The sequence below is a fragment of the Pagrus pagrus genome (assembly GCF_965226575.1).
Source record: "Pagrus pagrus genome assembly, chromosome: 16".
Lineage (NCBI taxonomy): Eukaryota > Metazoa > Chordata > Actinopteri > Spariformes > Sparidae > Pagrus > Pagrus pagrus.
In genome coordinates, this window is record NC_140200.1 from 809945 (window position 1) to 821320 (window position 11376).

The following is an 11376-nucleotide window of genomic DNA, read 5'->3' on the forward strand; positions in this document are numbered from 1 at the left end:
GTGGGAATATCTGATCAGGCTTCTTCATTTATTTTTATAATGAATAAAGAATACTACTTTGCAGCCCAGCTGAGATATTTACTCTGCTGGTGTAAACCAGACTACACAGCAAAGTGGAATGAAATTGAGAAAGAGTTCAGAGGATACACAATTCAGAATGTGATCAGAGACAAAGAAACATACAATAAAATTAAAAATAAAATTGACACAGTTACACTGTTCACTCTGGAATTATGGTATAGAATTATTAAAAATTATGGGATAAATAAGGACATTCATTTGTTAAAGTGGGTTGCAGTAATTTCAAGCCTGTCAGGTATGACAAGGGATTCAAACAGTGGGAAATTAAGGGTGGTGCACTCTAGAGAAAGAACATGAGAGACAAATATGATCTGGGTGAACACGAATTCTACAACTAAGAGATTACTACAGGAAAGAAATCAAGATGGATCCCTCCATGGAAGTGAATGGTGTGATACAAACAATAATTAGTATTTACAAGGACACCAACATTATATCAGCACTGTACCAAAAATTGACAATAAACAAGAATACAACTAATTATATAAAAGAAAAGTGGGAGTCAGAGTTCAACATAAAAAATTCAGACAATGATTGGCTAAATATGTGGAAAATACATCAAACATCCACCAATTCGCGGATATGGAGGGAGTTCTCTTGGAAAAATTTGATCAGACCTTTATCACGCCCATTCAAGAGTAAACATTTGAATGTGAGTCGATCATGCTGGAGAGAATGTGGAGCATTAAGCCCAGACCATGCACAAGTATTTTGGAAATGCGATAAGGTGCAACTGTTTTGGAAGACGGTACATAAAACTCTGCAAGAGGTGTTGAGATATGAGATCCCTATGTGCTGTAAGGTACGCTACGTCTGTAATCTCACAGAGGAAAATGTACATGCAGGGGATAGGCACCTGGTAAAAATACTGTTAATAGCTGGTAAAAAAAGCTAACACAAGGAAATGGAGTAGAGTGGATCCTCCGACTCGGGAACAATGGATGGAGATAATAGAGGAAATCTATGTAATGGAAAAATTGACACATCATTTAAGATTGCAAGAAACACAGATGGAGGACAAATGGCTGAATTGGACATTTTTCAGGACCTTGAACAGCAACAAAGACTATTGAAAGAAACATTAGATAGGAGGACGAAACTGAGAGAACTGAACAAGAAGGAATGCAACTCCCAACAGGACTGTATTTTGTCTTTGTTTTTTGTTTTCTAGTGTGGCTTTGTTTGGTTTCTGTATTGTCTGATATGGTGTGTACGCGTGTCGGTGGATGCGCATACAAAATGTGAAAAATCAATAAAAACTAAAGTGAAATAAATAAATAAATAAATAAATTCTGAACACTTCCAGGAGCTCAAACTTGTAGAAGTGCAGTAATTGAGTAAATGTACTTACTTAGATTTAATCACTGTCGATAATAATGACCCAATAATATAATAAGGCTGTACTGTATATTGAGTACTTTTACTTTTGAAAGTAAAACTTATATTCTTTTACTTGAGTAAATGTACTTAGTTACACAACACTTAGAGGGCCATACTGTATACTGAGTACTTTAGTGCATTACCTGAGTAAATCCACTCAGTTGCGCTACTTAGAGCCTATATTGAGAACTTTTTTGCAGTAAAAAATGCAGTACTTGAGTAAATGTACTTAGTTACATTTAATTACGTGGAATTTTAAAGGTCCAATATTAAAAACACTCAGAGGGCCATACTGTACACTGAGTAATTTAACTTTTTTACTTTTGCAGATAATAATTTTTATTTAATTTTACTGAATACTTCTTCCACCTCTGAGTACAAGTGGCTCAAATTGTACTTGAATGCACTACTTGATTAAATGTACTTAGTTACATTACACTCAGAGCCTATATTGAGTACTACTGCAGATAAAACTGATTTTTTTTTGCTGATTTTTTTTTTTTAATTACTGAACACTTCCAGCTCAAAACTGTATAAGTGCAGTACTTGAGTACATCAATAATTCTTGTATACTTTCACTCAAGTAATGTTTTAAATGCAGGACTTTTACATGTAGTGGAGTATTTTCACAGTTTTTTACTGAATTTTACTGAATATGTCTTCCACCAGGAAGGTATCCTGATTCCTGTTATACTTTTAATAAATACTTCTTCCACCACTGCGTACAAGTGGCTCAAATTGTACTTAGGTACAATACTTAAGTAAATGTACTTAGTTACATTATACTCAGGGCCATACTATGAGTACTTTTACGTTTTTACTTTTGCAGGTAAAACTTTTATATTTAATATACTTTTACTTGAGTAAATTAGTTACATTACCCTCAGAGGGCCACACTGTATACTGAGTACTTTTACTTTTATACTTCTTCTACGACTGAGTACAAGTGCCTTGAAATTGTACTTGAGTGCAGTAATCATGTAAATGTACTTAGTTACTCTCCAGCACCGCTGAGGAAAACGGTTGGCCGGTGTTTAATTTTGAAAGACAGACACTTCCTGTACTTGTGTTTGTGGTCCCTGGAAACCGCAGCAGAGTGAGAGCTCTGTCCGCTCCGCCTCTCTGTGTCCCCGCCCTGCTCAGGTGGAGTCAGCAGCGCGAGGACGGAGGAATGTGACGGGACTGTGCACGCGCTCCAGGCCTCAGCAGTGCGGGACGAATAATGGGATTAAAAGCCGAGAACTTGTGCGGGAGTTCAACGCAGATCTGATCCGACACTTGAGCGATGAGCAGCAGCCCGAGCCGCGCACAGGAGAAGATCTCTGGAGGCTCTTTGTGACGCCTGACGTCAGTCCAGGTGTGGCCGCTGTACCTGCGGCCGCTCGCTGCGTGTTACTCGGGCTTCTGTGCGTGAGGACGGCCGCTGCGTTCGGAGCTCAACATGCCGGAGCTCATCAGCGTGACGGAGTTCGTCGCGGAGACAAATGAGGACTACAAAGCACCGACCACCTCCAGCTTCACCACCCGGATGCCCCACTGCAGGAACACGGTGGCAGCTCTGGAGGAGGTACACACACACACACACACACACACACACACACAGAACACACACACACACACACACACACACACACACAGAACACACACACACACACACACACACACAGAACACACACACACACACACACACACACACACACACACAGAACACACACACACACACACACACACACACACACAGAACACACACACACACACACACACACACACACACACACACACAGAACACACACACACACACACACACACACACACACACACACAGAACACACACACACACACACACACACACACAGAACACACACAGAACACACACACACACAGAACACACACACATACACACACACACACAGCACACAACACACACACACACACACACACACACACACACACACACACACACTATAGTTGTTTGTGTTGAAATTATTAATATCACACAGAAACTCAACAACTTAATAAAAAGTGAACACCACAAGATGAAGCTGATGTTGTAGTGAAACTCCACAGTGAAGTGATGTGAGTCTGTCTCAGTGTGTTCTGGTCTCAGTGTGTTCTGGTCTCAGTGTGTTCAGGTCTCAGTGTGTTCAGGTCTCAGTGTGTTCTGGTCTCAGTGTGTTCAGGTCTCAGTGTGTTCTGGTCTCAGTGTGTTCAGGTCTCAGTGTGTTCAGGTCTCAGTGTGTTCTGGTCTCAGACTGTTCAGGTCTCAGTGTGTTCTGGTCTCAGACTGTTCTGGTCTCAGACTGTTCAGGTCTCAGTGTGTTCTGGTCTCAGTGTGTTCAGGTCTCAGACTGTTCAGGTCTCAGTGTGTTCAGGTCTCAGACTGTTCTGGTCTCAGACTGTTCAGGTCTCAGTGTGTTCAGGTCTCAGTGTGTTCAGGTCTTAGACTGTTCTGGTCTCAGACTGTTCAGGTCTCAGTGTGTTCAGGTCTCAGACTGTTCTGGTCTCAGACTGTTCAGGTCTCAGTGTGTTCAGGTCTCAGTGTGTTCAGGTCTCAGACTGTTCTGGTCTCAGACTGTTCAGGTCTCAGTGTGTTCTGGTCTCAGACTGTTCTGGTCTCAGACTGTTCAGGTCTCAGTGTGTTCAGGTCTCAGTGTGTTCTGGTCTCAGTGTGTTCAGGTCTCAGACTGTTCAGGTCTCAGTGTGTTCAGGTGTCAGACTGTTCTGGTCTCAGACTGTTCTGGTCTCAGACTGTTCAGGTCTCAGTGTGTTCTGGTCTCAGTGTGTTCAGGTCTCAGACTGTTCAGGTCTCTGTGTTCAGGTCTCAGACTGTTCTGGTCTCAGACTGTTCAGGTCTCAGTGTGTTCTGGTCTCAGTGTGTTCTGGTCTCAGTGTGTTCAGGTCTCAGTGTGTTCTGGTCTCAGTGTGTTCAGATCTCAGTGTGTTCTGGTCTCAGTGTGTTCTGGTCTCAGACTGTTCTGGTCTTGGACTGTTCAGGTCTCAGTGTGTTCAGGTCTCAGTGTGTTCAGGTCTCAGTGTGTTCTGGTCTCAGACTGTTCTGGTCTTGGACTGTTCAGGTCTCAGTGTGTTCTGGTGTCAGTGTGTTCAGGTCTCAGACTGTTCAGGTCTCAGTGTGTTCAGGTCTCAGTGTGTTCAGGTCTCAGACTGTTCTGGTCTCATTGTGTTCAGGTCTCGGTGTGTTCAGGTCTCGGTGTGTTCAGGTCTCAGTGTGTTCAGGTCTCAGACTGTTCAGGTCTCAGTGTGTTCAGGTCTCAGACTGTTCAGGTCTCAGACTGTTCAGGTCTCAGAGTGTTCAGGTCTCAGTGTGTTCAGGTGTCAGACTGTTCTGGTCTCATTGTGTTCAGGTCTCAGTGTGTTCAGGTCTCTGTGTGTTCAGGTCTCAGTGTGTTAAGGTCTCAGACTGTTCTGGTGTCAGACTGTTCAGGTCTCAGTGTGTTCAGGTCTCAGTGTGTTCAGGTCTCAGACTGTTCAGGTCTCAGACTGTTCAGATCTCAGACTGTTCAGGTCTCAGTGTGTTCAGGTCTCGGTGTGTTCAGGTCTCAGTGTGTTCTGGTCTCGGTGTGTTCAGGTCTCGGTGTGTTCAGGTCTCAGTGTGTTCTGGTCTCAGTGTGTTCAGGTCTCAGTGTGTTCTGGTCTCAGTGTGTTCAGGTCTCAGACTGTTCAGGTCTCAGTGTGTTCAGGTCTCAGACTGTTCTGGTCTCAGACTGTTCAGGTCTCAGTGTGTTCAGGTCTCAGACTGTTCAGGTCTCAGACTGTTCAGGTCTCAGTGTGTTCTGGTCTCAGTGTGTTCAGGTCTCAGTGTGTTCAGGTCTCAGTGGGTTCTGGTCTCAGACTGTTCAGGTCTCAGTGTGTTCAGGTGTCAGTGTGTTCAGGTCTCAGTGGGTTCAGGTCTCAGTGGGTTCTGGTCTCAGTGTGTTCAGGTCTCAGTGTGTTCAGGTCTCAGTGGGTTCTGGTCTCGGTGTGTTCAGGTCTCGGTGTGTTCAGGTCTCAGTGTGTTCAGGTCTCAGACTGTCCAGGTCTCAGACTGTTCAGGTCTCGGACTGTTCAGGTCTCAGTGTGTTCAGGTCTCAGTGTGTTCATGTCTTGGACTGTTCAGGTCTCAGTGTGTTCTGGTCTCAGTGTGTTCTGGTCTCAGTGTGTTCAGGTCTTAGTGTGTTCAGGTCTCAGTGTGTTCTGGTCTCAGTGTGTTCAGGTCTCAGTGTGTTCAGGTCTCAGTGTGTTCTGGTCTCAGTGTGTTCTGGTCTCAGTGTGTTCAGGTCTCAGTGTGTTCAGTTCTCAGTGTGTTCAGGTCTCAGTGTGTTCAGGTCTTGGACTGTGTCGAGCTGGAGGTGAAGTGTGTTCAGCGTCTTCACACTTGGAGCTGGTGAAGCAGCAGTGAGGCTGTTAGAGGAAAGAGGAACAGAGAGCTGAACTTCCTCATGCTGCAACAGAAACATGTTGAAAGAGTTCAGCTGCTGTTTCACAACACACTGATGATGGTGACGCTCAGGAACTGACTGATACCAGGAACCAGCAGGAGGTCAAAGGTCGCCTGCTTAGGAGCTGCAGAGTCAAGTACTACTGACACTACTGTCACTGTGTAGTACTACTGACACTACTGTTACTGTGTAGTATACTGACACTACTGTCACTGTGTAGTACTACTGACACTACTGTCACTGTGTAGTACTACTGACACTACTGTTACTGTCTGATATAGTGATAGTAGGTGTAATACTCAGTTACTAAAGCTGCTGCTGTGACTCCTCCCACCTCTTCTTCTTCTTCTTCTTCTTCTTCTTCTTCAAATATCTTCAGAATAAGCTGTTTGTCATAATGTTTCTGCAAACTACAGACGTCTTCAGATGTGTCCAGGCTGCGTTCACAGTAACAAAGCAGGATATTTTTAACAAGACGTCAGGAAACTTTCCAGCCGTGATGCAGCAACAAAATCTTATTTTTTGACGAGATGTCTGGACAGATTTAAGCCTTTGGTTGTGGCAATAATACTGGATATTCTCCATAATAAAACCTGTTGAAGTCCACTGGGGACCAACCAGAACCATGAGACCATTATGTTGTTGAGTTAGTTTTGGGCCCTGATGGTTTGGGTGCTGCACCGAAGAGAAAACCCTGTATTAGGTCCAAAAAGTGTATTGATATAGTATTTATTATCACATTGTGGTGAGTCTTGCATATATTACGTTTCTGATTATAAATCATTATTACACAAAGTAAAATATCAGTTTCTGGATCAGAATATTGAATAATCAGAGCTACACTGATTGGAGCTCTGGACAGCATGTTGTTTCTTCCTCCTCCTGTTGCATGCTGGGACGTCCCGCCCTGCAGACCCGAGGCGGTGAAAGAGCCTCACCCGTCTGATCGAGTCCCAACAAGTCCCGTCTCACCCGTCTCCCCCCTGAGGCCTCCTGCAGTGTCTCTAATGGATCCTTCATCTGCACACTAAACCCTCCTCCACCTCCTCCTCCTCTTGTTCTCTTCTTCTTCTCTTCTTCTCTCTGTTCAGGGATTAAGCTCCACTCGTCTCGTCCCAACACGTCTGTCTGAAGTCAAACATGAGAAGACTAAACGCTGTAATGAGCTTCTTAATGACTGTTAACACATCACAATGTTCAGATTCTGAGAAAACTCAGCACAGTAACGAATCACAGACGTCACAGTGGAGCACAGTTTATTTCTAATATCGATTAATGTTTAGTCCATAAAACGTCCCAGAGGAGGAGACTCGTAAAAAGTGATCGTGATAGTTGCAGCAAAACTTTGTGACGAGCAGTCAGGAATATTTCCAGTCATGTATGCGACAACAAAACTGGATGTTTTGAGGAGACGTCAGAAAGTTCTCAGGCTGTTTGTAGCAAAGACGTCGGGACATTTTTCAGCTGTGTTTTTGGCGACAAACCGGATGTGATCACATGTCTGATGTTTAGTTTCTGTGGAGCACTTTGACATTTAGTATTTATATTATGATTTTATTGATTGGTCCATAAAACGTCCCAGAGGAGGAGACTCATAATTAATTGTGATGGTCAGAAGTTGTCCCGTCTTCTTACAGTGTCGTCATGGTGCTGACAGCATCTTCACAGTAATTGGTAAATGGTCTGCATTTCCTCTCGGACAGCTCAAAGCGCTTTACAACACATGCCACATTCACCCATTCACTCACGCATTCATACACTGATGCACATCAGGAGCAATTTGGGGTTCAGTATCTTGCTCAAGGACACTTCGATGTAACTTGGGGGAGCCGGGATTCGAACCAGTGACCATCCGATCACTAGACGACCTACCTCCTCTACCTCCTGAGCTACAGCCGACAGTGATTACTGTCACTGTTAATGATGCATTTGTCTTGTTTGAATAAACTTTATTGGAACGTCGGCGGACAGATTTGGCCCGAGACTCCATGTTCATGCTCATGAAGTCGTCCCTTCATTTTAAAGCAACTTCCTCCTCTTTCTTCATCAGCTGATCATTTAGTCTTTTTGGACCTGTTGCTCTCTGAACACCACAGTGTTGCTGCCACTGACCTTTGACCTTTTTCTGTAGTCATGCTGATACAGACAACTTTATTAATCCCACCAGGGGCAATGAACAGCTTGTCTGACCCCACACATTAACATGTGGACACAAAACAGCAAATAAAATACAATAAAAATAAAATAAAATGTGTCAAGGAGTTCAGTGGAATAAAGTAATCTTTAACAAACAGAAGATAAATAATTGATTAATAAATGATTTAAATACTGAATCAACTGTCGATCTGATCCGTGAACAGTTGGGTGTGATGTTGTGTTCAGGTACGAGGAGGCGAACAGCTGCAGGTTTGAGGCGGACATGTTCAGATCCTGCTCTGTAGTTCTGATTGGTTGAGTCCAGTAACAGCTGGTTTGTCGCTGCCGTGTCTTTTGTTCTCTGTGACCTTCAGTCAAACAGTAACTGAGCTGCATGTTTCACACGCTGAGTCACTGACGGCAAACTGCGAGACACAAACCCGTCTGTCATCACAACGACTCCACTGTTCCTGAGCTGCTTTCACAGTAACGTGGTGGTGCCTGGGTTATGATCTCTGCGTACATGAGGTGACAAACAGAGCAGGACCGTCACATTCACATCAGTCTGCAGTTTAAGTAACAAGAACTTTGGTGAAGGTTTCGGTAAACATCCTGATTTTGGTTAATGTCGGTCTCTGTCAGGTCTGTGGACTCAACGTAACCGTAAGGAGTGAGTAATGTCGTCACTGTGAGTCGGCAGCGTTCGGTAGACGACCTGTTTTGGCGTAAAACAAATAAAACACGTCAGCGAACATTTCACTGATACGTTCACTGTCAACATGTTAATGAATTAGTCAATATTACATTTCCATTAAATATATATATATACTGTTAAAACTATAATCTGTCAGATTTCTGCATTAAAGCGTCTAAAAACAACAAATGTTCAAACAGAAATCGTCCAGTTTCCTCGAGGTAACGGAGAGTTTCATTTCTGTCACTGTAACTCAGGAGAGAGTCAGAGAGAGGAAGGAAGTCTGAGAACGAGACGAAACATAACGAGAAGAAAACTTTAAAACACCTCAGTCGGCCTCTGAGTGAAGTCAGCACTCAGCAGAGACTCTGGTTCTGGTTCTCTGTACATTTCCCCTCCAGCTCCAGTCAGCTGTCAACAGTACAGAACACAACAACGACAGTGGAGGTCGCCTCCGGATCACTGCAGTTAACAGACAGCAGGTTTCCACAGTAAATCTGACAGTAAACTAATGTAACTAAGCTTCTGATGGGTGATTACTGTGAGCTGCTGTGAGTCTGAATTTGATCGTCATTCTGAAGTGACTGGAAAAAATAAAAAATGGTACATTACAAGGAAATACTGTCATTATGGTATACATATTGTAGTTTTATAACAAGGTACACATGCTAATAGGCTAACATGCTAACAACAGCTGAACACAGTACATTGCTGTAATATTACTATAGATTTACTGTATTTTTAATTTGTATATTTACAAAAACAATTATAATGTTTACTTACTGTATTTTCCCAGTAAAATGGATATGAACAATATATTACTGTGATTTTTATATATATTACTCTCAAATAATTACAGTATAATAATGTGAATTTACAACAATTATTAGCCAGTAACTTTCCGTAAAATTTCAGTAATATTTTTTACAGCGTACTGCAGTCAGGTTGATAAACAGGAGTGAAGATAAATCCACTTTTTAAACCCAGAAGTTACAAAGTAATCTCTCCTCCCGTCAGTGAACGGCTCCGGATCAGAGCAGAACCTGATGTGACTCCAGGTGTTTATTCCTCCAGGAGGTCTGGATCAGCACCGACTCTCCTCCAGAGCTGGAGGCTCTGAGCAGCTGAGCACACATTTGAACTGAAAGTTGAATATTTTCAACTCATGCAAGACATGAATGTCATGAATTCATGGCTATTTGTGTCTTTGATGTTTTACATAACGCCGTCTTTCTCTCTTGTTGTCACTGTGAATGATGCATTTGTCTTGTTTGAATAAACTTTATTGGAATCGTCACCAGACAGAATCGGTCCGAGGCTCCATGTTTAGCTTCAGTTGGAGCTTTACGTCACGGTCGGATGATGAAAACGTGTCGAGGCGGCCGCAGCAGTTCTTGGACAGTTGTTTTTTTGGAGGTCGAGACTTTTAAAATCTAAAATGTCTATTTATATGAACATTATATAAAGCTGTTAATTATCCAGACGACTCCGATATCTCTTAGTTGATGAACATCAAAGTTAGCAGACCGTCACTGAGCCACTTCACTCACTGACCATTTCTAACATGAACTGTTTAAAACATGAATGTCGTCCTCAGAGAAAAGATGCAGCTGATAAAGAAAGTAAAAAAAGAATGCGTCATCACAGATCTGTAAGAAAGGAGCAACAGTGTGCAGTTATATATAAATGAGTCTGTATCTATTGTTGACACGGCTGAAGAGAAAGACTCAGATGCTTGAAGTCTAAATGTGTCTTTGAGAGGTTTCTCATGGTGACTGATGAGGTTTCAAAGGTTCCTCTGAGGTGCTCAGGTGGAGCTGTTGCAGAGCATGCTAACCAGCTAGCCCAGGCCCGTCCCGGTCCAAAGCTCCGGTGCTAACGTTGTAAACACAAACACGTCCCCAGTGCTCCAAGCTCCCACTCAAGACCATTAGCTGCATGGCTAACTGAGCTAACTAGCTAACACCAGCTACAGTTGGCAGTACTTAACTTGCTTTGCTGTGAGTATGAATCAAACAAGTGGCCAGTTTTTACAGATTGCACCTTTAAAGAGTAACTGAGCACCTGCTAAAGGTCCTGAGCTCCAGTCATTTGACTTCCACCTTGCTGCAGTGAAGAAGAAGTTCAGATGTTGGACTTTCTTATCTGGTGATTTGACATCAGTGTGGTCTCTGTGCTGGTGTCACCGTCATTGTTCTAATACTTCTCTTTACCCACTGAGTCATTGTATTCACATTACTGATGCTTATTGTTGAAAGATATTACATCACCATCCACTACATCACACACAGCTCATGTAAACAGCACATTCTGAATAAAGCTTTATTGTAAATGTTGCAGGAACAGTATTTCTCCGTTTTGTTACAGGTTTCTATTCTCACAGTGTAGTTGTAGCTGCTACTGCATTAACATTTTGAAATACAACTTTAAAAGAAAGTAAAGTGAACTTAGATGTCTGCAGGCTGGTATTATTTCAGACTCCATGTTTCTACTCAAAGACAGAAAGAAGTTCATGCAGAACATTTGCTGAATTTACAAGAAGCAACAAATAAGTGAGAATCAGTCAGAGACAGAGTTTCACACAGTTTATAAAGTGTCTCCAACTCAACAACTCACTAAACTGACACATTTGTTAAGGGAGTCTGGGGA

General features: G+C 42.8%; 2 protein-coding genes across 2 annotated transcripts in view; one reads left to right on the top strand and one right to left on the bottom strand.

Moving 5' to 3' along the window:
- The window catches only part of LOC311271337 (uncharacterized protein), a gene marked incomplete at its 3' end in the record, with an annotated part of 304448 nt that overhangs the window by 62907 nt on the left and 230165 nt on the right, over window positions 1–11376 (bottom strand). The gene's annotated exons all lie outside the window — the stretch shown is intronic.
- The window catches only part of asap2b (ArfGAP with SH3 domain, ankyrin repeat and PH domain 2b), a 28892-nt gene continuing 20113 nt past the window's right edge, over window positions 2598–11376 (top strand). The window contains exon 1 of the mRNA XM_084376761.1: window positions 2598–3028. Coding sequence (XP_084232887.1) covers window positions 2903–3028 — 126 coding nt within the window. The 5' untranslated portion in view covers window positions 2598–2902. The remainder of the gene's footprint in view (window positions 3029–11376) is intronic.